At 41.5% G+C, this 27960-nt stretch overlaps 3 protein-coding genes across 8 annotated transcripts in view; 2 read left to right on the top strand and 1 right to left on the bottom strand.

Annotated features, from left to right (window-relative positions):
• Positions 1-444: 444 nt before the first annotated feature.
• LOC128889993 (synaptotagmin 1) lies at positions 445-27960 on the bottom strand. 4 transcript variants are annotated; one of them, XM_054148113.1, is made up of 10 exons: positions 26194-27959; positions 25483-25562; positions 8714-8828; positions 8514-8639; positions 7633-7778; positions 7453-7551; positions 7116-7310; positions 6878-7054; positions 6289-6540; positions 445-4911 (listed from the first exon to the last, which is right to left on the bottom strand). In XM_054148113.1, the coding sequence occupies exons 2-10, from the start codon at positions 25483-25485 to the stop codon at positions 4717-4719; spliced, it is 1308 nt and encodes a 435-aa protein (XP_054004088.1). In that variant the 5' UTR covers positions 25486-25562; positions 26194-27959; the 3' UTR covers positions 445-4716. The 4 variants fall into 4 exon arrangements, with proteins under 4 accessions (XP_054004088.1, XP_054004090.1, XP_054004087.1 ...); XM_054148115.1 differs by having other exon boundaries at positions 7453-7545; positions 25483-27960; XM_054148112.1 differs by having other exon boundaries at positions 25483-27959.
• Positions 21519-23782, top strand: LOC128890006 (WD repeat-containing protein on Y chromosome-like). 2 transcript variants are annotated; one of them, XM_054148134.1, is made up of 3 exons: positions 21519-23281; positions 23435-23529; positions 23605-23782. In XM_054148134.1, the coding sequence occupies exons 1-3, from the start codon at positions 23087-23089 to the stop codon at positions 23726-23728; spliced, it is 414 nt and encodes a 137-aa protein (XP_054004109.1). In that variant the 5' UTR covers positions 21519-23086; the 3' UTR covers positions 23729-23782. The 2 variants fall into 2 exon arrangements, with proteins under 2 accessions (XP_054004109.1, XP_054004108.1); XM_054148133.1 differs by having other exon boundaries at positions 23599-23782.
• LOC128890001 (out at first protein) overlaps positions 23818-27960 on the top strand; it is a 61008-nt gene continuing 56865 nt past the window's right edge. Inside the window, exons 1-4 of one of the 2 annotated variants that reach the window (XM_054148127.1) lie at positions 23820-24082; positions 24296-24409; positions 24488-24806; positions 25076-25476. In XM_054148127.1, the coding sequence (XP_054004102.1) occupies positions 23987-24082; positions 24296-24409; positions 24488-24806; positions 25076-25386 (840 nt within the window). In that variant the 5' untranslated portion in view covers positions 23820-23986 and the 3' untranslated portion in view covers positions 25387-25476. Of the gene's footprint in view, positions 24083-24295; positions 24410-24487; positions 24807-25075; positions 25477-27960 lie in introns of those variants that run through there. The other variant, XM_054148128.1, reaches the window with a different exon arrangement.

Genomic DNA, 27960 nt, shown 5'->3' with positions numbered 1-27960 from the left:
GTGTACCACTTTGCCGACCGAAACGCTTGTCAGCGGCGAATCATATCGTATTATCGGCGGTGCAGTCCGTAATTACCTGCAGCGTTTCGCAAGTTTCAACTATTAAATGCACGGTCTACGTCGTGCGCGTAAGCATGGAATGTCTCGTAATTTGTATTCAAAGAAAACAATAATAACGAAAGCTTGGAACGATATTCAATATACACGTTCAACGTATCGGATAGATATCGAGTGGAGTTTCCAAGCTATGTAAAGTTCAGCGCAGAGATCGGCAAAATTTTTTGAGAAAAATCGAAGCTTTCGTTGAGCTCATTTCTTATTCGTCACTCGAAATTGTTGTCTGATCAGGAATTTTGTCAATCTCCGGTTCGGTGCAAGCGTGCATAATTCGTGAATATTTATTAGCACCGTCGGCAAAGTCGTACCATGCGTTGTTATCTCAGGTGACTTAACGTACTTTTTTCCCGGACTAGATACTCTGATCGGCGATCGTGTTCTCGCATGGAGTCTTGGAACGATTCCCCTTTATCGAGGGCTCGATAAAGCGGTACGAAATGAAAATAGAGACAAATCAGCGATCATCTTGATCCCCGTTTCGTTTCCCCGCGGTATAAAATTAATGCTACGTTTAGGTTAATTTTAATGTAACGAACGTTACTGTAAGCTTAAATTAACGTCACACCGTTGAGGTAACGAATATGTATTCGATGGGAATTAGTAACTTACGCGGATATGCATGCGGCAAAACGAAAATTAGAGCGAACGTAGACGAATCCCTTAATTACGAATTTATGTACATTTCTAACCAAAAGATTTTCTATTACTTTTTCTTTTCTTCTTTTAAATACAACACGGAGTCAACTGAATCGAGAAAAGTATTTTATTCGATAGCATCGTTGGTGCACGTTACTTTTGTTTATTTTGGGTAAGCACGTGCTCCTCGAAGCGCGGTCGACGATCGATCATCACAAGCGGAAACGGTCGTCGCCTCTGTGCTTCGAGCATCGCTTGCTTATGCTTATGTTAGAGGTAATCGGTAACAATCGATATTCGGGTCTTTGTAGCGTAGTTCGTACAATGGTAACAGATATACAGGCGAATATATCACTGGATTAGCTTCGAGATTCTGGGAAATATGCAAGGAAAGGATCCGTGTCCTTCGTCTAGGATACCCTTTTAGATTAACATCCATCATCGTGTTTTCTTTTCTTATCTTACACGGCTCATATCAGAACTCGTACGCGCATGATCGTCACTACGATAAGAAGCTAGAAATCATAAGCACATCACCAAACTCTTGAATACATCTGACACTCTTCACGATACGTTTACTGTTTACGTGTAATTAACGTTATTACTAATCCTGTTATCAGTAGTGATATCGTTACATGATTATTACAACTCGATCGCGTGCAATTTTTTTTTTTTTAACTGGATCGCGTAGTGCACACGCAGTGGCGCGTTCATGGGACCCGAAAAATGGGGTGGATCTTAGAGGAGGTTGTGCAAAAATTAGGGAACCTTTTTGAATACGTATTTATTTGAATTAGTCGAAGAGTAGGTGAAATGAGATTTTGATTTTGCTGGGATATTCAATTTTGAAAGATGCTGAGGATTCTTGACAGATTAGGACAACGCGCCACTGTGCACGCGTGCTACGCTGGGTAGGGGGCAAACCAAGTAGAGAAAGATCGAACCGAATGAGAATTAATAGTCCTAGTGCTTACGATGAAGTTCGAATGGACATATGTATACATGCAGTCATCAAGAACCGGAGTCTCCGAAATATTCACGACGTGATATTTACAAAGTCTCTATGCGTTGTTCGGCGACGAGTAGGGCGAGGGTTGGGCAATGAGAACTCGAAGAAGCGTTAACGACCCGTTTACATGGGTTCTTTAGCGACGAACTCTCTGGTTAGCTTGTCGACTTGGACTGACCGGAAACGGTGATCGGTGGCGTCGAAGGAAGTTCTCTTTAGGGTTAAAGAAGGGGCTGGGAGGGTGTCGATGGGACTTCTAATAACGTGCTTTTATTTCTTAGCTTAGAACACGTATCACGCAAAAAACGCTACTTTTATTGTACCAATCGACCCGTTTTCTTTTGTCTCTTTCAGTCGAATTCGAAGCTTCAAGGTCAACGATGCAATAAAATATATGAAGTTTTTTTTTTTTTTTTTTACAGCAGTCAAACTCAGTTAATACTGTATAAAGTCAGTTTCTCTAACAATCGATTCTTTTTTTCCTTAATCATTTCTCGAAGGATACATATATAGTATATAATATATGTATACATATATATAATGCCTTGTAGATCTCGGGACGTTCGTAATTGATTTAATATATATAGCGTTTTCACATCGAATCTTCAATTCTCAGAGATACATAGAGAACCACCCCATGTCGTTACTCCATATTTTCCTTCTTTATGTCCATGTTTCAAGAAATAGATCAACGAAACGATAACGCAAGTTATACAATCGGTAGGCCCGTTACGTCTTTTTTTTCCTTTTAAAAACAATAACAGTATCTGCATATATAACACGTGGTAAATATATATATATAATACATATATTGTATATATACGAATATGTTTACAGTTGCACGTACACGCGTATGTATAGTGTTTCGACGAAGACACGGAGTTTGGAAAAATCGAACGACGGTGTTCGATTTCGTCAAAGAATCCCTGTCTTCGATCACGAGAACTCGCCAATCGAAACGTGCTACATGCTCCGTCGTCTTGGAGCTTCATTCACGAACGAACCACCGTACGCGTATCCGTCGATTATAACAGTTTCACCGATAAGACGAGTAGACTAACGAAGTGATACTAGTAAAAAACATTATAATCGAGGGATGCTGTTATAACAAAAACCTCCGTGGAGGTTTGTGAGTGAAACCGCAGAGGAACGTTTCATTTGTTTACCGTTTCACGCGGATAGGGGTTCCGAGGTTACCGCGCTTTTCGTTCGTTTCGATCAACGAAGTTCCCTGTACAGGTAGCGCATAGTCTAAAGTCGTTACTGTACGAAGATATCGCGATCAAAAGCATTGCCTCTTTGCACAGGAAATAAAAATGTCGTTACTTCGATTGAACGTGAAAAAGGAAGCGGGAAAGCTCGTTTTAGTCGCGTGAAACAAATAATAGAAATCGTCGGCTAGATCACTGTCCCTCAAACCTAGAGTGGATTCGAATTGTTTTCTTGGTACTGATTTTAAAAAGAAATAATATGTCTTCTAGAAAGCGCGATACAGTTTTATATATTTTTTTCATTTGAACTGTCGTTTAAAGTAATGCACACGAATGTGACTTTTGTAACAGATTCGTATATTTTGTTTTTTAATAGAGTATATCGATGAAATCTCATGGTGAACGAGCTAATTAATAGAATCTTTGGGTTTCAAGCTTTCGAGGATTAAGGTTTTCAGTGTCCTTGATGTTTTTGTTAGGAGACAACTGAAAATTCGTTAATGGACGTTCGTTTAGTTGGAATAAAGTATCGCAAGAAGCATTTTTGTTATTTCCGATAGCGCTCCCAGTTTGAGGAGCATTGGGCTAGGTAATTTCCGCAATTAAACGACAACGAACGTCTTCGCTTCGTAACCATTACGTGCACCGTTTACAATGTACTCGCCGTCGCTATAATTAATTATATCATCTTTGCACGAACACGACTATATCAATCTGTACAAATGTCGCTAAACGTATTCCCGAAAAAAATTACACAACTACCCACGCAATTCAAGACACAATCTACAATCGTATACATTATATATCTATATATGTTTTATATACTATATACATAAAATATATAGTATATGCATATGTATAAATATATAACTTCTAATAAGATCAATAGCGTTAGTATTCCTTATAAACACCTTATCAAACGTGTTTCCGATTAAACGACAAAAGGAAACATGCTACCGGAGCTTCTGTCCAGATTAATCGTATTTGGAAGTCGAAACACGTGTTTATTTTTCTTCATTTTCTATTTTTTTTTTTTTTCGTTTTGCAAATATTCAATGCCTTCATCGAGATACCTCGAAGAGGACGCTTCTCGGTTGAAGTTTCATTCAATGTTACATCTACAGGGAGAAGTATAGTAGATATACGTATATACAAGACGCTACACTCCACGAGAACATATTTGTTAATACTAAAATCTTCTTGGTGGTATTTTATTGTTATTTAGTTAATAATAGATTATTAATATCTACTAAGTATTTATTTTCTTTTCTCTTTTCATATTTACTCGCTCTTTCTCGCACACTCTCGCTCTCTCTCTCTCTCGCTCTCTCTCTTTCTCTCTCGCTCTCGCTCTCTCGCACTTGCTCACTGTTTCTCTCGTTTTCATGCACGATTATTCCTGTGAATAAACGATCGGTTTTCACCCGTGGGGAGATCGTTGCTTCCGTTTTTTTTTCTGTTTTCCTTTGTATTTCTTAATCTTTTCTTGTTTGTTTGTTTTTTTTTTTTTTGTTCGTCCACCTCTTTCGCTCCTTTCTTTTGTCCAGAGAAAATCCTGCTTCGTTTACGGTGCATCGTCCACGGATATCGTTGGAAAATATATATAGTTTGTCGAGTGGAGGGGTAGGGCGAAAGCGAACGTAACCGAACGAAACGAAAGTAACCGCTTCTGTACATTTGTCGTATATGCTTAGAACCTTTGGTGTGCATTACCTTAACATTGGACATACCGAACAACCCTCTTTAGTCCTTCTTGTCGCCGTCCTCGGGGTCCTTAAGCGTGTGCCATTGAGCAATAGGACGTCTCGGGGATGCCAACATGTCGGACCAGTGTCTCAGTTCTGTTCCACTCGCGTTGTACCCCAAGACGACCTTCCCAATGGGTTCTGAGGTGCCGATACGATCGTAGTCGACTACCGTGACAACCAATTGCACTTTCTAAACGCGAAATCACGTGTTAATGTATCGTCCCACGGGAAAATACATCGCCATACCTTCCGGACCGTAAGAAACCATCGACAAACTAGCGTTTAGGCATATTAATAGTAGAGTCTTAAAGTGCAGAGGTCGCGAGAATGGATCTCGGGGATGTCATAGGGCAACTATTGGCTTTACCATGTTTTTCTAGAGTCGAGACTTTCTTCTTTCATTAAACTTTCTTTAATGATCTTATTTTACGCTTAGACTCTACATTAAATTGGTCACAAGAACTGTTATACTTTTTGGAGCAGATTCCAGATCCCTTCTCGCGAGCTCCTAATCGTGCTTGTAGTACCGGGAAATATTAGTCTTAAACTGAAGGGATTGTTGATGGAATTGGATGTTATTAGGTAGATTTTGATTGGACGAATTGCAAAGACTTGGATAATTTTAAAGAACGAATAATATATGCACAAGCGATAGAGAATAAAAATATTATCTTCAAAAAGGCATTCTTTTTCCTATACACTATCACTCGAAAGTATTTCATCACTCGTCATATGTACGTTTAATAAAAGGAGAGAGTGTATTTGACGCATGATCAAATATTCTTTAATGGTAGTGTGCACGTGATACTTTACTTTCCAAATGGCATGCATAGCGATTAGACGCATGATTTTCAAGCTCGCACGATTTAGAAGAGCAAGTGCATCGTAGATAAAATATTGTGTAGCGATAAGAAATATTACAGTAGGCCTTACGGTCCGGAAGTATGGTATGTTCAAAAATTCATTAACATAATCCCTTCATAAGCTCGTGTAAAGCAGGCAGAAACGTGAATTGAAAATGAATTACTTTCCTTTAATAAAATTCATAGCATATAAAAGAAGGCTATTAATATTTCAAAAATAGAAGCTGCAAATAGCGTTTTTTCCTTTTTTTTTTTTTGCGAAGCAGGTTATTCGAGTAAAAACTAGCATCTTACGAAGGGCTGATTAACGCATTGCATACGGATCGTCTGTTTTTGCATGCTCGAGTCATTCCCCATGTCGTTATTCCATAACTAAAAACGTTACAGTTAAGATCGCGAAGTCTCATCTCACCAGTTTCTTTTTTTTTTTTTTGTTCAAATAACATTGCAGACGTCCGTTTGCAACGAGCCTAAGTATAATAGCTACCAGCTTCTTATATTACAAGGATACAAACAGATTAATAAATAAGTTACTGTAACCGTCCCTGTCTAAAATATAATTAAAAAGAAACGTGTGCAAAACTAATTCGGTGTTGGAGAAAAGTACTGAATTACGTGTACAGTTAATGTTACCTGTGTCTGTTAACTGTATTAAATAAAAGTAAGAAAAGAGGCAGGGGCAGTAGAACGTAAACGTTACGTACCTGTATCTGCTCGAAGGGTACCTCAAACGTGAACGATTCGTTGTAATACGGATTAAGAGTGCACTTCTTGATGGACGTTTTCTTCTTCTTCAACCTCTTTCCGTTCTGCATCAGAGCGATCTTGACGTACGGATCCGACAGGCCGCCGACGTCCATCTTCTTCAGGTTCTTCGCCTCCAGGATCACCACAGTCAATTTACCAGCCGTGGGCACGTAGCGGAGCGAGAAGCAAATGTCGCCTAATTTGTTGTCCTGCAATCAGCGTGTTCGCGTAAAATTTATTCTCCGTTCAAAATTATTCCTTCGGTGTAGATTCAAATATTCGTGTATAGATAGTTGGACTCTTCTGTTTATTATACGTACTATACGGAAACGAGAAGGTGGCTAGTTGGTTTGATTGGTAGCAGTGTAGTGTCCTATAGTATAATATATTATTCTGTAGAATAATTATGCTGTCACCAATCAGACTCATTAGCCAACTTCTCATCTTTGCACAGTAGGCTAAAGAATTTTGTTTTTTAATGAATACTATATGCTTAGAAGAAATTCGTTGATAAATTAAAAAATAAAATCCTTTTAAAAGAATTACCTGGCCACCCTCGCCCTCGACGCTCTGCAGCTCCCTCCACTCCTCGATCGTCTGAGCCAAATCTACTTGGCACAGAGGCACCTTCACCTCGCCGATTTGATCGTGTTTCGAGAATCTGTCGAAGTCGAAGATGGCGAAGACGAGCGTCTTGTTCATGGCGTCCGCGTAGGGAACGTTCTGAAATATAAACACCTCCATTAGCGATGGAAAAGGTCGCGTGGTACGAGAGAAAACGGACCTTGAACGTGAAAGTCTCGTTGAAGGCGGGATTGAGCGTTTTCCTGTGCACTTTTGTTTCGAACTTCTTCTTTTTGTCGGGCAGCAGGTAGACCTTCACGTAGGGATCGGACGTGCCACCCATGTCCAGGGCTGGCAGTTCTTCCGCTTGTATCACTGTCACCGCCAGGCTGTTCGTGTTGAAGTCGTATTCCAGCTGTAATTAGTCGTTCGTTCGCGATCATTAGTGGCGAGATTATTGCTTGGATAAAATTGTCCAGATGGAGGAATATTCAGGATTCCTTGTTTCTAGTAATATTTAGGAGTCTTAGTTTCTCAAGTAACTTGAACCGACGAACCTTGTATTGAAGCTTGCCGAGTTTCACCTCGCTCTGCTTGCTCTCCGCTTCGTCTGGTTCCTCGGCGTTGTCCGTCAGCTCTTCCATATCAGGCTGAACCTTAACAGATCGAAGTGGATTCCACGAGTGTAGAATGTGCGTCTAACATCTACATGAAGTCACGGAACACCGAGTGCGTACCTTGTCCTTGTACGTGCTGCCCAGTAGCTGCACGGACTTGAGGTCCACCGCGCCCTTCAACCCCTTCTTCCCGTCCTTGGAACGTCTTTTGCGACAGCATCTTCTTATGCAGCAGAAGCAGATTCCGAGAACTACTACGCCTACGGCTACTCAAGCGAAAAGAAGATTCGGTGGAATTAAAAAGTGCCGCGATTTTGGGGATGCTGGGTTAAGGGATGATGCCGCTAACCCTTCGCACTTTCGGAACCGTGTAATTTATTATCTTTCTGTCGATTTATTGAACTTATATATTTCACCATGTATTTCTCACAATACTTGGATAAAAGCCACGAAGGAAACGCGTATTTTTCAGTGCGAAGGGTTTGGTTTTCTAAATTCGTGTCGCAACTATCGTTTAAGCGCAACTCATAAGCGCGGGAAGCTCGCTCGGTCGTGAATGAGGGGGTTGAAAATTGACCATCGATCTAACAATTTTGTGAAGCATCTTCGATTAATCGTAAGCTTCGACGAATGGTCATTTTTCCTCGTGGTTCTTTCGAAATGGAGTAAAAAAGTATGCGAACGAGTGAAAGTTTCGAGTGCTAGCTCGACACGGAACTGGAACAGAGTAAGTTAGATAGTTAGTGTCGTTTGTTCGAGATACAGAGGCGCTCTGGATTGTTTGATTGTTCTGAAAGAGTAAAACAGTAGGCTTGTTGTAGTCGGAGAATAAAGATCATGTAGCTTGGAGAAAACGTTAATGTATATGTATATAGAAAAGTAAATGTAGGTTTTCGATACTATCGGTGAGTTTGCTAGAGTTTTGATCAGCGACAATTGTTGGTTGTCAATTGATGGTCCGTTGCTATTGCACGAAGTACTCGCACGTTGTTTGCTTTTACCTATTAGAATTGTAACGAGGCCCCATGTAGGTATTCCCATTTCTTCCGCGAGTTCCTTCCCGAGGTCCTCCATTTTGGTTTCGAAGGTTTTCCCTGCACTTTCGGTGACCACCTCCGAATCTGTCCCTGTGAAACGCACGAGATGAATCAGGAATGAAAAGAGGACAGTACATTTAAATGTCGCTCGAAACGATGTTTACCTTCTTTTACTTCCATGTCTGTGACCAGTAAGTTGTTTACCGTCGACTCGATGATGTTCTCCGTCGGCAGCTCTTCCGGCACCTTCTCTGCTTCCCTCTTGATGGCAGGCATTTTCTGTCCCAAGAAAAAGTAACAAAGATATCAGCACACGAATTTTTCATATGGAAACGTATTTAGCACACAGCAGCTTAAATAGAAAACAAAGTGTGTTTGGCTAGTTGCGTCAGGATTTTATTTTTCAAACGAAAGTAATTTAACACCGCGGTTAGTTCGATTAGCCTGGCATAATCTTCGATAAACTTTCCAAGTGGAATATTTATATGAAAAGGAGTGCCACCCCTTTTAATCTATTTTTAAGTGTGTCACGGACTCTCTCTCTCCAGAAAAAGTGAGCATGTTCTCGCAATGTAAGGTTCTTTCGTGTGAAGTTCACCATCGAGATAAAGTTCTTGGTTTGAGACGAACAACAAACTTATTTTCAGTTTCATTCAAATGAATCAAAGCTGAATTCGAATAGTACTGAATCACGAAGGATATTTGAATCCTACGCACTGCGTAACCATGCACCACTTTACTCAACGATAATTTAAAGAGTTTCACACGATTCACGTTTATACATAATTACAGCGTAAGATCACAGAACATCGAACATAACAGACACGTGACTAAATTTAGCGTATGAAACAGTTGACGTACTCAGACGAGGAATCGCGTAAAAATTGCAGTGAATTACGCGACGTTAAACTTCATTTTCTTTTTATTTTACTGGCTGTCGCAGACCATAAACGAGGAACGCGAATCGCGGTGTTTCCTCGAGCTAGGCTTTGCAATCAACGGCGTGTTTCCGGATTCGTAGATTGTGCGCTCGCATGAGTATCGCGGCGATTGCGTGCGCTGGCGACTCGCGTGATTTGAATCCCCTTCTCGATATAATAAGTGTTATTGTACAGGGCGGCCGATAACTGGCGATCAATGGCGACACGATCGTTATGCGTAAAGAAACTAGCTTTCAACGTGGAGAACAATTATTTTCCTACGAGGCTTCGTTCTCGAGAAAAAAGTAAATATATTTATTACTTTATCTGAACGAAGATTTGAAGTATTGAATAAAAAATGAAGTATCTATTATATGGATTAATTTGCTTGAATAGAACGATGACGCTTACGGTACTCGACACCCCGTAGATCAGAGTGGACTGGGTTCCCTTTGATAATTATCGAGTAATTGTCGCAGTAAAAAAGGACGAGGAATAAATGCGAAAAATTAGGTGAAAGGAGAGGCTTTTCCTTTGATGCCTCGATACACGAACGTCAATTAACGAATTAACTTTTCTCTCTTAAGTATCGAAAGCTGAAGCGACACTACGGGTATTACTCTTGCCCCACTTCGAGCGGATCCCGACTTTATTCTCCGCGATAAGCTTTCCATCGCGATTCTTTATTAAACGATAAATAGTTTACGACGAAAGGTGGAATAGCGATCGAACAATATCGAGTCCCACTCGTTAACCCGAATGACGTTGTTTATTTCGTACCCACGAATCAACGAGATTATTGCCCTCCGTTATCGCGTGCGTTAACTTATGCGAGCCTCGACACTTCCGGGTGCTATTTACTCAGTTACCCCGTGGCAAACGAGCTGGCGGAGGTAATTTTTAATTGGCAGGTACGAACGGCTCGATATCCTCTCCAGTATAACTTTGACGAAATGATAAAAATGTGTTAGGTTCCAATAGACTGAGATACTAATCGTAAGGAGGCCTCAGGGGCTTCTGATTATAGCTACAGATTACCTACCCTCATAAAATAAACAAATAAACACATGCCTCTTACGCAGTATCTCTTACTACAAAGCAAGAGTATCGACAAAATACAGTTCTCCTACTAAAAAAAATAAAAAAGAAGGTCAACGGAAACAGTCCAACCCTCCGTGTCAATTTTCTTCAGCCGAATCACATCCACCCAACCTTCCTCCACCTATGTCCCTCGAAGCGTGAAAACTCCCTTCGAAGGGAGAGAAGTTCCTCGAGAGAGGGTGTATAAGAAGATTCCATCCGTGGAAACGGAACGGTGGGACGTCATGAAAAATACCAGGGTGCGCGTAGGTACGCCAAATGTCGTCCCGGAGGAGGAACTGGAAGAAATAAGGGTGACGCGGTACTGTCGCCTTTGAGAAAGGTTGCGTGGGCGTGCATCGAGGGAAGTGCCGGCAGAAGGCGCGAAGCTTATGGCAGAAAAAGATCATGGCTCGAGAAGGGTAGCAAGAAGTCGAGGAACGCGACTGGCAGGGTCGCGGAGGAAATATGTGAGAATTACTTCGGCTTGCGGCTCTGTTCGTATCGCGATAACTCTGCCCTCTTTTTCTTTCTCTATTTATGGTGATTTAAGACTGCGAGGGAAATTTTATGACAGCCATATCGTCGCGAGTACGTGCCCCGAAGTAGACGACCAGAAGTAGATTATTATTCTGCGCCGTATTGGAAAGCTATGGATCATTCTGCGCGTTTGAGGAAATAGCGCAAACTCAAATAGGGAAAACAATGAACATATTAATCGAAATCATGGCTTGAAGTCGAGGGATCATTTTTCGTTTCATTCTTTTGGGGCTCGTAATAAACACCATTCGTAGTGCCCTATCCTTCTTCAAGGTGTATATTTTTGAATCAAGATACTGCACTTGATCTAGAAGCTTTCCCGTGGAACGTCATGAAAACTCCTTTTTACAGCGTACAGAGGGTTAATGGAGTTAATATCGAGTCGCACGCGTCTCTCAGCTGCGCCAGCGTTCACGATGACGTCCCACGGAAAAGCTCGCGAGATATTACGAGACGATCAAGGGAAATCGGATTTTTCTTTAAAGGGAAATAAAAGAGAAACTTGAAAGGGGAATCGCGCGGGGGATGCTCGTCCTGTCGCATTCGTGAACGAGATCTGACATTGATAAGCTTTCACTACTTCGTCCCTGATTCTTCTACAGCCCTCCCAACGAGATTTCGGGTAAATCGATTAATCTTGACGAAGCAGGTACCTAAACAAGAGGCGACCATCCCTTGATCGAAGAGTTCGACCTTAGCATTAGAGTGAACCAAGCGAAAGTATTTCATTTCCACGTTGTATAAAACATTTTTCGTAGCTCCAAATTCTTTTTGAAGAGTTAAAATAATTTTTATTCGGCGAGTGATGGCTAAATGGTTGTTTATCCTTTATCAAAATTACTTGTAGTTTGTATTTGTTATTTCGATAGGAATTATGCCCTCATCAGTGGTCGACGTTGGCCTCCAATAAAATGCGATAACAGAGCAGCGGAATATAACTATCCACCGACCAGCGAAATAATCGTTATCGTCACGCGGAACGATAAATTGACGTCAGAGTCGCGTCACCCACGCACATAATACTTCCCCGCATTTACCACAGTGACAGACAACCTCGGAGATAAACGAATGCACGGTTGTGTATTGTTTTTCATTTCACTCCATCGTGTCCTGTTTCGAGGATAATTCCACAGCTGTCGTGAAAAGATCGCGGCGATGGGCGTTCCGATGTCGTCGATCCGTTAAAATTTGTGACAGTATAACAATTCACGCATTTTATACCGCGTATACGATTTCCCTCTATAAACAAATCGTATACTTCAAAAAGCTTTCACCGCGTTCTAGTTGTTATATAAATATGTGGGACCTTTTACCGAATTCTTATCAGCTCTTTGTAGCAATAGGAATCGAACAATCTTTTTCGACTTTTAATACAAATTTATTCCTAGATAAATTCGTGTAGATTTATAAACACCACCTGCGTGGAAAAACTTGTCAGAATTGAAATGGGTATACAATCTCTTTTCTGTTTTTATTATGAAACAGTTGTACGTGTTTCTCTGGCTGATAGGGAAACGTGACCAAGTTTAGCATTCATGTTCTTTTAGCCATTAATGAACCATTGAAAGTGTTGGTCCAATAAAATACGAGTGCTTGGTGAATACAGCCATTGTTTCGAGGAAAACTTTCAGTACACGTGTCTTTAACAACGTTCGTCAATGTTTGGAGCACTCGCAGGATGAACGGTCTTGTTTGCCAACACGTCCAACGGGTGATAACCGTCTAATGTTCGCTTAAATATGCAAAATCAATAACAAGCTCGGTACCGTAGAAAATGAAGATGATGCGTAGGCGGCGCGGCGACTTAACGTCCTTCGATACCCACTTAAGTTGTGGGCGCGTCACGGTCGACACTACTCGTCTCGACCAAGTTCATAAAAATTGGTCGGAGGATCGTCGCAGGAACCGATGCGATAAAAATAATTGATTGCCATTGGGGCTCGTGGCAATTGGAGTGCTATTCGAATCGACGCTGGAAACTTTTTATTTTCGGAGTAGAACGTTGAAAAGGAGACCCGCATACTGTTCTCATTTTATTCGAAAGATAGTTTACACAACTAGGTCGAAACATCTTCGATTTCTTTGTTCCTCGTTGGTATTAATTGTGCACGAATTATGCATTTAACGTATTGCTCGAGTCCTGAAGTCAGATCATCCGATCTAAGTAACGAGAAGCATTCGATGAATGAGTGTGTGGTGAATGAAATTTGTTCGTACAATTAGAAAAAGAGGAATCCTAGATGCAACTGGGTAAAATAAGTCGATCCTTTTTTACTTTACTGTCGCTATCATCAAAAGAATACGTCCACTTTCGTTTGTTTTTATTAAGAAGAGTGTACGTTGTTCTCGTGAAGTTCTCCGCGAGAATCTCTCCTCATAATAGATGACAGTTTCATATACCGGAGGCAGAGAGCTCAAAGGGTAAATATCTCTGGGTAGCAACGCAATATTGTTTTACCAGAGCCGGCAACGTTTTACCGAGATGAACGTATCTCCTATGCGCCAGTGAACGTGTTGCGAATTTTGATGGCGTTGAAGTGTATAACCCCCTGGCTACTGCGTCGCGTTACAGACGCGTGGGTGTGAAAGGGTGTCGTGTTCCCAGGGTTTCACGTGTCGCTCAACTCTGCAGGGATCGGCAGACCACTTAGTCGTAATGATAGTTTCTCGCCGCGATCGCTGCTGAGGTCTCCGGAACAATTGCATCGATTTCTTAATTACATCGTCTCTTCAACCGTTACGTGTTCACGCCTCGTTATTGCAACAATTTTTCCCCTGGTGGCCGATCAGCTGGGAAAGTGTTAACGACCTTGCCATTAACGCGCTTAGACTCACTCGATGATCGTCCTTCGGAATTCACAAGGTAGATCGTTGAAAAATATTGGACACATATTTTGGTATACCGGCTGATATTCATGTTCAAGGGGTGGAGATTACTCTCGATGGTGTGAACGAAATGTCTACAATATTTCATTAAATTTCTAAAAAAAACCATCAGAGATAGAAAGAAATGTTAAACAGAAAAATTTGGTTTTCAATGAACAACACGTATTAAATATAAATGGTATCAAGACATGGTTGGTGCCACTGTACCAGCAGCAATGTCAGCTGTTTTCTGTGGGACATTGAATATTTCATTTTTACGGTGTCAAAGCTTAGAAATATGCTTGCAAATTATTTTCAAGAAAAATAAGAATTCCTTTAAATAAACGAAGCACTCGGTCGAAATAACGACTAAGGAAAATTGCCCTCTTGAATCCTCCATAATTGAGAATACCGAGACCGGTTTGAATTTTCTCGTTTCGTTTATTAATTGATAATGTAGCGCGAGTCTGAACAGTAATCGTCGTTGTATTTTCCATTCAACGGGGTAGAAAGCGCCGACGGGGTAAAGAAAATCAGCGATTTAACGACGACCCACTCACAAAAGGCTCGCCGTGCAGCAAACGCAAGAGAATAAATAGGGCTTTGAGCGTGTCTCGAATTCGCGCAGGGCGCTAATTATGTTTGACTTAGGAATCCGCGATAATTAGTGAACTCGGCGTAGGAGGGAAGCTCGGAGGTAAGAAACAGTATCGCGCGTGCTTCGTGGCGTTCAATGTCTTGCGTATCGATGAAAAGCAGGAGCGTTTTATACGGGGTGATTCGCTAAGACCAGGGTATCTTAACGTACCCACTATTTTTAATAATAATATATATATATATTTTATCTTTAATCAGTCATGTTTCCTTTCAAATATATTTATATATATTTGCACGGTAGCGAAGAGATCATTTCTCACTCGAAGACAGTAAGAACATCGAAAACATCAAGTTGGCCTGTTTCTGTCGGGCCACCCGGTATATCGGAGAAGTGTGTAAAATCAATACGGATATCTTTCAATAGGATTTACACGCGGAGTCTCGAATCTGCTCGCAGCAGTTTCATAACAGGAATATTTCCAAGCTTCGGTGATTCTTTGTCGTTAGCAGTAATGATGAACGTATAATGAACTTCGAAGGCGCCGAAATATTCTCTGAAAAATAACTCTCTCGTACAAAATTTCCAGGACACTGCATAGAGTTTGACGAACACAGAGACAACATTTATGGTATAATATTCCGAGGGAGTATCCAGCTTGTAACTAGCTGGACTCATTTAATGCGGATGATAACATGATCGGTGTGCTGAATGTCAGAATAAGTAGAAACAGCGAGCAATGGACAGACACGTCAGACTAAATAGTAGCGCGTGTATCCAGGAAACGTTAAAAATCAATTTTCTCAGGAACAAAACCTCGCATGGAAAACTTTATTCTGCATATTTAGAATGTAAACGATTGAAACGTTGAGAATGATTTTTAAAAAACAAATCTTTTCCCCGTGGAGTTAATAAACGTAAGTTAGTTTGAGGCTAGGAGTCTTCTTGAAAGATTTCAACGATACAGGGAGTATTTTTAAGCTTCGATAATTCTTCTTCCTTGGCACTAATTCCAAGCTTCGTTTCCCTATATATTCTCTCACTATTACAGTTTCCTTCTTCAAGGAATACGTGCTCTTCCGACCTACTCTGCATTTAAACGTGCCACTAGATCTTTTATCCAGTAGCACTTCGTCTTGCTCCTCGATAGGATTCTCCTAGTTCCTCCATGTCCTGTTTTACTTCGTTTTCTCTTATATCTCCAAGGATACTGCGTTCGATGGATCGAACGTGCTCTTAAATAAGCTATTAGGTGGCCTGACGATTTTCAAAAAAGGACGCTTCGTTCCAGATTGGCAGCTCGTTCATCAACCCTAGCTTTAGTCGCGATTCGCGTGTCGAGATTGACTCCTGTGTAACTCAGCCATTTGCTTAATGAACCTCCGATAACAGGTTTAAGCTAGCAGCGTTCTGTCCGAGTTATCCAGAGGTTGGAAAGGTACAAAGTGCGACAATTATCTGATGTATGGTGCGATGAAAATCGCCATTAGTTTATGTAAGAGAAAACGTGTTCCCCCAAAAAATTAAAAACTCCTAGAGCAGCTTTTCCTCGCGCTATACATTTTCACATTTACATCTCCTATGGAGCAAAGACGTTCCTGTTCGCGGACTTACACTAGTTTCATAATGAATGCTTTCCTCGTGCTGTTTAGCAACTGAACTTTACTTACCACGTTCCTAAGGAAACTTTACCTCGTTGACACTGAAACTTCTTCACAGACAAGATTAAGACTTTTCTTAAACAGTGCTTGCGAGAAACTCCAATTTAGAAAAAACGAACTTGCATCCACTTTCGTAATGAAGGGCTTGTTCTGTGACCACGTGATGACAGTAGATAAAGTCGAATCTTCGTAAAAAAAAATATTTTCTAGTGTTATTTCACCGAATAGATTTATGAATACGTAAGCCGACGTTTAAGAAACGCGCCATAGAAACGTTGGGGCGTTCTTATACGGAACGCGAGGACGGGTATTCTTTCAGAAGCACACTTTAATCAAGGCAATCGCGTGCACTCTCTCGTCTGGCCACTAAACCGTCCACCCCACCAAAGAACACGTTTCAACCGACGTTCCATGTTATTACACCTATAATTGAAGATGCTCGCAAAACATCCCGAGTCCGCTATGAGATTCGAGCTTGTCGTGCCATTGGGATCTGTTTTCTTTTCGAAAGAAGCGCTCGACAAATATTCAGACAACTATTTAATCGATATTAAGTCAACAGAAATTTTATAACGAAATGGAGTGATAGATCTCGCACCGAAATTAGAGCAAAAACTAGTATAAGTTCGTAGGAAGCCTACGTCTGCTATTATTACAGAATTACTCTACGATTGCTGTCGTTGCGCGATTACAACAATCACTCGTGAGATTCAGGGTGCGTTTGTCTTCGACTAGCATTGTGTTCGAATAGGATCTGGGTTTTGCTGGCGTGCATCGAGCAATAGTGGGCACAAGTGCATAGTCAAAGCTCGAATCGATACGACCTCATGCTTATAGATACTGGTCCAATAATATTAACCGCGACTTCTCAGTCTCTGCTTCTATAGACATTCTGAAATTCCTATGTCTCTACGCGCTATTAGAGTACCGCGAAACGTCCGTTTAAAACAATTGTTTCTATAATACGACGTAGCGCGCCTAAAAATAATCTTCTCTCCACTGTTCACTTCGAGACTATTACCACAACCCGGTTTTCTATTCTCGATGCGACGTTCCACGTTCTAAAAAAAGGGTAGCATGAATACTTGAACTGGACGTTGTCAAATTCGGACGAATTCGTATTTTTGTCCCCAGGAATATACGCACAATAAATAAAGTTTGCTCGATACGGTTCGGGCAAGCAAATTTCTGTTTCATTCCCCTTTTTGTAAACCCTTCGCGCGCCATCGATCATTCTTCGCCGTCCTGTACCTTTCACGTCGTTTTCTGCCTAACGGCGAATCCTATTAACGCGTAGGAACTAATTTGTGCGGCGAGCGATTAATCGGCGTTAATAGCAGCATTAAGCCTGGTTCACGTTAGGTCGTGCGACGCGTAATTAGCTTTACAACCCAGACCACCGACCAATCGAGGCGATTTCTGCTTTCGAATCACGGTGAAGCGCACTCGAGCAATTTCACCGACTTATAAATTCAATCTCGTTGCGAGTTTACGGGTCGCAAAGTGGTCGAGCACCGGGGAGACGGCACTCGTCGCGAAACATTAATTACGTTTAGTGCCTTCAGCCCAGGGGACAGGGGCAAATTTTTATTCGAATAGCGCGCGACGAATAATAAAAGGGTGTTTCGCGAAGCTTATCGAGACCACACGGCAAATGTACTTTCCTAGACACATTCTGTTCGTCGCTGTTATCTAATTCGTTCCAACGTTATCGTCTATTCTTTAAGATAACGGTCAATCGACTATCGACTGGCCTCGATATCATCCGGAAGGACGTTCCTCGCGTCGATCACTATTCGCGTTGTATCGCTAGCACCCTTGTAACGAATCACGAGCAGAATTCGATTCGATAGGTGCCGAATAAAAATAATACTGTAGCGATTTATTCGATCGAGTGTTTACTTAAGAGAGTGGATGAAGACTGAAACAGACCGAGCAAGAAAGACAGATAATAAAACAGAGGAGGTTGATATGGACAAGTAAAGTTGTCAGAAAGTGTGCTAACGGGACAACAAAGGGGTTGGGTTCGCGAAAAGAGGACCCACGGGGTCCACCGACGTTCACTCACGGGCTCTGGTAGCGATCGACTTCCGCGTTCGGAGCGCAGCGATGCCATCGATACCGGAGAAAATTAGAAGCATGAAATTTCACGCCGGGAATGCTGGAGGAGGATCGATAGGCTGGTGTTGCTCACGTTTTCAGAGATACGTATCGAGGTTAGGTTAATAACAGCATATATACCTACTCCTCGCCTTTGCACAGAATTCGTACGCTTATCTTTACTTCTGTGCGTCGAATTTACACTCTTTCTCTTCGTTTCTCAATGGTACAACGAAAATGTGGATTAAACATGGTGGATTAAACCCTGCGTTAATGTGACGGTTATGGTTCTATCGAGGGGAAACCGAGAATCGATACACTTGGATATAGTCTCAAACCTCATCCTCCTAAAATTCCTATTACTCAGAATATCTCTACGAAGATCTCTCTATCTCCAAGAAGGTCTTCTATCGACACCAAACCCCAGCTCACATCAACCCTATCGCCAGCTTTGATCCACTGCAACACACCATTGATTCACCTACAGTCCTAGTTTTGTCGGACCCCAGAGTTCGTCCCTTTCGTAAACGAATCGACTAAATTGCACTTAGTCCAGCGTGGGGATTAACCACAGGCCACAGAACGATAATAAGGTTGAAAAGGTTGCGGCAAAATAGGAACAGCAGTTTCAGCGCGATCATGTCGGTCGACTGGCCGCTGCACAAACCGAAGGCTCGAAAGCTGACCGCGGCAAAGAAGAGTCCTCACGGTTCACGGGTGCAGCGAAGGGAAGGGAACGTTTCTGAAACGATCGACGACCCGTGAAGTCCAGGGAGAGAGTTCAGAGCGATTCGCGCAACGGTGGACGTAGAAGTCAAAGGTAAAACGAGGGGAAACTTTACGAACGACAGTCTCGAGGACGATCCAGGAACGAAACGAGCGAAACCCTGGTGTTTCGAAATATAGGACGACGGGACACGAGGGTTTCGTGGATATTTTGGAATGTGAGAGAGTTAGAAATGGGTATGATCCACTGGCCCATAGACAACCCATAAACCCATAGACCGATGGTATTGACGGAGCTTGAACGTTGGGTAAGACGAAATGGCCCGGAGATTGGAATCACAGACTGCTGTGGATAAAGTTTGCTCATTGAGTAATGAGCCAGGGTGACAGAGAGGTAGACTAATAGCTTGGTACTGTTATCTGAACGTGGCTGTCGCTCTAGGAAATAACCCACGGAGATGGAGATTGCAGAGTATTAGAAGTTTAACTACCGTCTGGAAATAAGTAAAATTGAGAGATGTGAATGCTACTTGGAAATTTCGCCTGGCACCTCCAGAAACAATTCAAAGCAGCAGAAATGATAGATTGTCGCTAATAGAGTCCATCTGCCAGCAGAGAGAGAAAAAGAGAGAGAGAGAGAGAGAGAGAGAGAGAGAGAGAGAGAGAGAGAGAGCGAGATACGTAGGTGAAAATATCAGTCTACGAGTAATAAAACCCAACTGTCATCTCCAGGATGATAAACGACTCGCGATGGTCGAGAGGTAGACATGATAGACTGCCACTGCTGACAGGGTCCGATTGCCAACTTTAAATACTGCCTGGAGAAGTATGCTTAACCAGCACCCACATAGGTAGAAATAGGATATCACAATTTAACAAAAATTAAACTATCACCTCAGAAAATCTAACCACCACCTAAATCCAATAACAAGAGACAGACGTACCGGACTACTACCAACAGACCCCAAATCAGAAGCTCAAAACCGACCCACATAAATGGAAATAACAGACTGCCGCTAACAAGTGTGACAACCACCCCGAAAAGACGACCCACAGAGAAATGGCAGAAGGTTAGCAGCGGTAGTAACCAGAAATAGCTTTCTCGCGGTTCGAGAAATCTATAATCTCCGCTCGTGTACGAGAACCTAAACGCGCCAGGCATTACCATCGACGATGAAAACCACCGAAACGGAGTAAAAGCGACCAACTACGAAAGCATCTAGGACTACCTTGCGACCCAGAAAAGCCTCGAAATCATGGTAGCCCGCGATCACTAACCGGAACTGACAACGATGATACTCGGTGGTAGAGGCACAGGGAGCTAGCTTTCTCGAGAAGGCTTCGGAAACCGTAGAAGCTTCCCCGAAAGGAAAATTCCCCGAAAGCACTAGTCGAAATAACCACGGAATGTATCGGTGTCGTAACGCGAAGAGGAACGAGAGAACAGTTTCTGGAGGATAAGGGTTGCTCCGCGAGGAGAGTTCTACTCACGGCGGTTGTTGGTGGGCTGCCTGCTCTCGAACGGGGGTTGCTTCCTCGCCTGGGTGGTTGCTCGTCAAGCTGCAGTCACGCGAACCAAAGTCGATGCGAAAACGTACGTGGTATCTCGTCGTGGTGGGAAACACGGGGGTCGCGTTTTACAAGCGCATCGTTATACGCCCAGCGACATCGACGACGGTGTAGACGGTGGAAAATCTATCGATGGCACGGTCTCTCGAGGTGGGACACGAGTGCGCCTGACCGCTGGCGGACACGAACATGGCCGACCCCGACGAAATCGATAAAACACGTTACGTTTTCCGCCGTTTCGACGGAACCGACGCTCTGCGCCGTCCGCCTCCCCGTCGTTTGATATCGGTTGGCGGACGCGTGCGCCTGGGACGCCCGTGATTCGACGCCGGAGATCACCGTCTTCGCCGGCACGACGTCACGCTCGGCCGCGGACGTTTGATGGAACTCACCCTTCTGGATTACGTCCCCACCCCCTACGCGACGCAGGCTTGAATGGGCGCGGATCGGTTTCGGAAACGACGACTAGGGATCGTTGGAACAATTGAACGCTTTCACGTACGGACAAGTCGAATGTGACTAATTCCAGACGACGAGGGTACGTTGCGACTTTGGGGTGGTTTGAGCTTCGGAGCAGGTAGCTAGGTTATGTCGAGGGTTGCAACGATGTTTATTCTTGCACGTCCCTTTAGGGTTGCTACCCGAAACCCTACGCTTTAAGAAATGATAGCAAAAATACGATAGACTCTCAGACATGGGAAAACCCTCTTAACCCTCTCTAATGTCATGTGATTCTAAAATTACATCCACCCATCGATGGGGCTGTTATCTGCTCGCAACAGATATTCGTTACCATGTCTTACGCAGGATGATTACACTTAAAATATTCACGAATATTCAATATTACGAAGAGTTACAAAAATTTGAAAAGATTATTCTCTAATGAAACACATGTGGTTTAGAATAATTGATTTCGCAATGTATGAACAGCCCCTATTAGGATATTCTCGGAGTTGAAGTCCTCGTGTCGGACCATGAATGGCCCCGAGTTATGAATCGATTTCCTTATGCTACGAAAGTGTGGGACACTCGGAATCTTCCGTCTCGATGAGGATTCTTGATACTTCATTCTTCCAGTATCTTTCCCCTTTGATTGCGACTTTGTCGGTATTTTTGTAACGATATTTTTATTTATTATTATACGAGCTATTAGGTAAACGGATTAGATCAAAGAAGACCCACTTTCAGGACCTTAGTTTCTGTATCCGAGATACCACGGAAATAAGAATCAATGTAACGTGTCGTACCAGAAATGTTTAACCTTTTCTACTCCCAGAGTTCTCTTTAAAAAAGAATTCTTGTACCAAGTGTATAGATTCGCGAAGATTGTTCGAATGGTCATTCCACCACGTATGCGTGACCGTGGTTGAAGACAGATGTCCGCAAGGTAGGAGACAAATAGCTTATACCATACCTATGACGAGCTGAATCGAGAATAATAATAGACGCGTTTGACGTGGCCATATATAGTGTATATTTTGCGTTATTTTCTGAGGAGCACTCGGGGACACGTGTACGTCCTCGTGCTTGACAATGGTTTCCAAATACAGGAATAGTATCGTTCGATCGATTCAATTTCTTTCTGTTTAATGCTGCGACAAAACTAGACGGCGACTAATATTTGCATATTCCCTGCAACGTTTCAACCTCACTCTTAGGTCTTCTGCGTCGTACTGCTATATTCCTTTACGTGATAAAATTGCCAATACAGTACTTCATCGAGATTTGTATTTCCCGTGCGACGAAAAAGCGTCTTTCCATCCCTTACGCTTTCGCGTCTCATACTTGGAAGGTGTACAACACGCAATATTACGTTCATTTCGTTTTACTTTTTCGTCTCTTGCGTCTCAAAGTGGCGAGAGAACGCGATATTATTTTTCCGTCGGATTATTTTCCATCCGTTGCACCTCAAAGATGCGAAAACGCAATTGCATTTTCGTGCCGTTTCGTTTTATTTTCCCTTTCAACGTTGCGAAATTGAACTTGCTTTTGTCGGACGAGTGAAACGATGCATAATAAAGTAGGTATCATTATTGTACGATGGAGCTGATAAGCGCAAACATTGCAACACACAATGTGTCGTTGATGTCTCATCCCTTATCGTGCACGTGGGTGGACGCTATGGGGATGCTTTCTTTCTTTATTTCCCTCCACATAGAAATTAAACAAAAATCTGCAAGGGAGGAAACAATGGGGGAAAGGAATAATTACGTTCCAGGGGAGCGAATGGTAACTCTCCTCGGTGCCCGTTGCTCAATAGAGCGGAGCTTATCGACCAAATATCGGCCCGCGGAACTTCAGTTCGTGAACCCTTCGGCGGGCGTAACGTTGGAGAGCACTCTCGAATCGTTATCTAGAATTCTAGAGGCTGGTACTTGACTCGAAGTGGGTCCCCTGGCTTTATTTCTGCGAAAGTAGTTCAGCCTGGTCGCGGTTCAAGACTTTGCCGCTCGATCGGTTAGCCAGAGATCGTTCGACGAGATGGAGAATGCAGATGTAATCGAAGAGAAAGATCTGGCTTTGGCCGACTCAAACGAGTCGGACTCGAGTGACAACGAAACGACGTTTATTTATGGAAAGAGCCTGCGACCACCGATACTGGGTAGCTTTTATCGAGTCCCTGATATTTCAAAGAAGTATATCGAGCCAACGATTCTCGACACGTCCCTGTCTTATGTGAGTGTGCTTCTATCTAGTAACTCTGTAGTCCGTGGTTGCGCTTTTCGGCGGGAATATTTAAATCTGTTTGGAGGACTTTGAAATTTAGAAGAACAGAAATTATTCGAATGGTTATTTGAGCGCGAATTTACAAGAAAAGTGCGTTTACAGATTCCAGTTTACGAGCATCTGAAAATGTACGATTTGAAACCAGTCGAGAGACCTAATACTCCACCCACGTTGTCAGAGTTACGATCGAAAGTTCTGTAAGTGTCGATCGAAAATTTTAACATTGTGTTGATTTCATTCAATAAAACAGTGTTTACCTTGTAAAGTTGCAGAGAAGATAACGAATCTTGCTTGTCTTCCAAAGCACCCTTAACTGGACGAACGAGCATACAACGAAGTTCTATTACGATGAAATCGCAGGACAGCGAGAGAGTTTTAACACGATGTACCGAATAAAACTGAGGATATTTTATATCGATAAAAGAATAATAAAATTCAATTTTTGGCGAATCTCATCTATATAGTGTGCTCGTCTATATAGTTTGTAGTGTATGCCCCTAGGGAGTGAATGTTCGACCGCCATGGAGTGCGGAGTAGGCGGTTCTTACCAATAGGTTATCTTTAAAGTATTTATTATTCAAATAAATGTCGATTCATCAAAGTTAATTGCAAAAGTTCTCGATACCGCGACGAACGCAGTTACAACATGCGACAATGAAGATGCTCAACGAATTATTCACAGTTTGCTTCGTATTGCAATATTTGTACGGTGTTTGTACGACTCACTTGCTCATAAATGTCAAAAATCAGGTACGAACTCGTTTATTTTCTTCAGCCATCGACAGTTTTGTCGTTCGAAAAGAATACGATCGTGAAAACAATTCGTTGCAAAAAAATTAAATCGATATAGGTGTTCTTGATGCAATAGTTAATCGCATTAACCTCAAAAACAATAGAGTGTAGCAACAAAGGGATTCGGTAATGAATCGACTGTACGTGCCATTTGTGTCTTTTGTCTCGCAGGGTGGTGATATTCTTCTGGAGACAATTTCATCCAACGTCACAGAGGATGTAATCACTTTAGAATTTCAATGCTCCGATGGCACTTTGGTGACACAGCTCATCGACTTCAAAAATGTAATTAGTCCTTCTGAAATGAATTGTGTTGTTGATGTTTTTATAAACATTGCCACAATGTTCAAAATTTCTGTGTAGGAAGTACAGATTATAAAAGCCTTGGTCCTTGGCGAGGAAGAACGCGGTCAAAATCAGTATCAGGTCTTGTGCTTCGTGAATCACTTCTTCAAGGTGGATTTCATATCCTCCGATGCGATGTCCAAATTGAGACAAAAGAACCCAGGCACCATTCGTGTAGCAGAGGAAGACAAGGGTCATGTAAACTATACCATGGACCTGTTTTTGGACGTGGCAGAGTCTAAAGATATTTCTAAGCACATTGCAACTCTTTGCGGAGAAGCAGCAGGATCTGCTTATACCAGGAATGAGGACATTAAACAATGGATTCAGAGGCCTGGTGAGTTGCACTTACATTTAGACAAAATATATTCCACATATTCGGAGTTATTATCAGATTTCCAAACCTTTCCTGGCTTGTGGTTTATTTTGGAGTATTATTTATCTCTGTTGCCCTTTCCGCTCCTGGTTGCTGCTTGTTAGTCAATATCACAGTTCATCTCTCTTCATAATATGAAGCACTTTGCGGCACATTTATTCGCTGCTATAAAAGTAGTTTCTATCAGACTTCTGATGGTGTATGTAAAATGTTGTTTTTTAATTCGTTAGGCTCGTCAGAACTTTCGCTTATGGCGGCTGTGTACAACTTCAGCACAAACTCCGTAACGCAACAAGGTACAAACGATTCTAGATCATTATTCGTGACAAGGTGCTCGGACACGTCTAACATGTGGGCACCTTGCACGTGTTCGTTAGAGTTATGCATCGGGTGGTACCCGTGCGGTTTGAAATTCTGTAAGAGCAAAAGCGACGGTAAAAAAGTAGCCGCTCCGTATAAATGTGGTATTAAGACTTGTAAAAAGTGTTTTATATTCTCATACTACTCTAAAATGAAACAGAATTGTTTATGGGATGAATGACACATAAGAACACTGTAGGTATATAGATTCTAGTGTAATAAGATGGGTAAGGTTGTTCAAACTATAAAAAGGTTTACCGTAAGCAGGATAACTTACCATTTTTACGTCAACAGAGATCGCGTAGCCATGAAATTTCCTCTTCTTTTGGAGTTCTACTCATGCCAATGTTCCGATATCTATAAAAGTAAACAATTGCTGTAAAGGCTATTTTTGTTACTTGTGTACATTTGACAAATCGTCATTGATCTCATCGAATTTCCAAGCTTGTCGCATACACGCATAAAAATTATTTTAATAATAGACCGCTCCACGCGGTGCTCGCGTTTAGCGAAACATACGAAAAATTTCACTCGAAATGATTCCTGAGCAATATTTTCCTATTTAACGTAGCAACGTATTTTCCATTATTAGTTGATCGGTTTCTATTTCTTCGATGGCATATTTTCAAGAACACAAAACTAGAGTAGATCGAATTATTTAAGATCGTCATTTTTAGACGTATTCTCACTTTTATAGACTTTTCTGAATGGATACATTTGTAACAGCAATATTTACATTTCGCTAGTGTAACGACTCAGAATATTTTGTTATAAGAAACGGTGTAACGAGTGAAGAAAAGAAAGAGAAGCTACATCCCAAAAGACTTATATCATATCTTATAATACGTAAACTTCAATTTGACTCGTCGTCGTGTTACATTCCCGAGTGGAATCTTTTAGCGTATTTATCGAAATGAACAACATTTCTGATATAATCAATAATATGCACAATGTATCTTAAAAGTACTAAAGAAACATATGTACGTACATATATCGTCACAAGCAGTACACGTGCAGTTGTGTAGCGATCGTGGATTCAGATACTTTGTTGCAAAATAATAGTTAATTAAAGACGTACGGTCGTTCGAAGAACGTTCGAGCTCTTCGCGAGCTTGAAAGCGACTGTTTTCCCTTACTGTTTACATCTGTCAGGTACAACTGGCGTTGGTTGACGGTAAACATTGTACACAGTGAGAATAGCATGGGTTACAAATAATCCATTCAGGGTAACGTAAAGACGTCTGCGTCGAATTTATTCACGTGCAATGCCAGAATGCATTATGTGTGTATAGAGTTTTATACATGACTTGTAAAGCTGCCATTTACACGTATAAGTTAAGTTTCAATTGTATATAGTGTAACACGCACGTTGTAATATACAGTTGATCGCGATAGTATTCGAAAAGTGCAACGAAATACTTTAATAAACGAGATATATCAATCACACTATCATCAGAATTATATCAACAAAATTTTTGTTTACAGTAAATTATTATTACGTTTACAATTGATACATTTTGTTAATTGAAACGTTTCGATTGCAAGCTTTCGAATACTCGCGCGACCTACGGTAAATACAAAAATAATGAAAGAAAGCACACAAATAAATTAGGTCTGTATATAAAGGCTGCAGTTAATCAAATTGTGTACAGTTTGTAGTATAAGATTTGCAATATCGAATTGCGGGTAAAACGATCAATTTGTATAAAGAGTTTGCGTTTGCTATTTGTACGAAAGAAGTTGCTTTGCATTTATGAGAGAAAGAGAGAGAGAGAGAGAGAGAGAGAGAGAGAGAGAGAGAGAAACGACAGTATACATTTCATAGCAAATCGCTACAAACAAGACTGCAATATCTGTCCAATTTAATACTAAACGTAATATATGTGTACACACGACGCAGTTCTACGCGCTTCCTCACGGACATGAATTATTTAACGAATTTAACGCGTTTAAAGAATCCTCTAGTGTAAGTGAAAAAAAGAAAAAACTGAATTGCACATACTTACGCCTGTAATCCGATATGTGTGAAATTTGTACCACGTGTCAAATGGCACTGGACATCGTTACATTTGGTATCGCCAAATGACTATATTTATTATAAAAAAGAAAAGCCAAGAGTTAGCCAACGTTCGTCGCGAATCTTCGTGTCATGGGAGTGAATCGTTGTGGCACAACTCGTTAAAGCAATTTGTATGTGGAGTGTAATCGGTTAAGTTTGCAAAACAGCAATATAAATTTGTACATGTGTATATACGTATGTGGATAGGGTTATATAGTTACCAAGAAAATCATAGGTGAATCGCAGATACGTTCGAGATACTGTCGTTAGAACTTCCATGAATTATATGTGTCGTTAATGCATGTTTAAATAAGGGATACACACACGAACAATGAGGGTATAAATACTAATTCTGACATGGTCCAAAGTAAGGGAAATATTTCAAACAAATTGTTCCTGTTTGAATGAGTCACTCGCTCGATGTTAGTCCTCTCTCACATAACGAAACGTACTGATTTACCAAGGTAAACTCCGCAATGGTTGTTGCGGGAAAACTTTTTCTTTTCTGGGAAAGCGAACGGGAGTTATTGTATACAATAAGGGTGGAAACGGAGAGAGTATGCTCTAGCATTTAAACGTTTTCTATCGACATACCGAATCAGAACTCGATGTAACTCACCGTATATGATTTCAGCTTTACACATAACATTGTAACTTATACACATATTTTTTATATATATTTAATAAAAAGAATGA

Source organism: Hylaeus anthracinus, unplaced genomic scaffold (genome assembly GCF_026225885.1).
Source record: "Hylaeus anthracinus isolate JK02 unplaced genomic scaffold, UHH_iyHylAnth1.0_haploid 12000, whole genome shotgun sequence".
NCBI classification, from domain to species: Eukaryota; Metazoa; Arthropoda; class Insecta; order Hymenoptera; family Colletidae; genus Hylaeus; species Hylaeus anthracinus.
The sequence above is the reverse complement of the archived record's forward strand: the minus strand, read 5'-3'. Positions and strand labels throughout refer to the sequence as shown.

Bases quoted from the DNA above. Each gene is read 5' to 3' on its own strand.
- LOC128890006 (XM_054148133.1), top strand. From the start codon at position 23,087: ATGGAGAATGCAGATGTAATCGAAGAGAAAGATCTGGCTTTGGCCGAC. The intron at 23,282-23,434 runs GTGAGTGTGCTT...GTGCGTTTACAG, and splicing joins TCGACACGTCCCTGTCTTAT to ATTCCAGTTTACGAGCATCT. The intron at 23,530-23,598 runs GTAAGTGTCGAT...TACCTTGTAAAG, and splicing joins GAGTTACGATCGAAAGTTCT to TTGCAGAGAAGATAACGAAT.
- LOC128889993 (XM_054148112.1), bottom strand. The intron at 7,779-8,513 runs GTAAAAGCAAAC...TCGCTTGAGTAG, and splicing joins CCTCGTTACAATTCTAATAG to CCGTAGGCGTAGTAGTTCTC. The intron at 7,055-7,115 runs GTCCGTTTTCTC...TTTATATTTCAG, and splicing joins ACGAGACTTTCACGTTCAAG to AACGTTCCCTACGCGGACGC.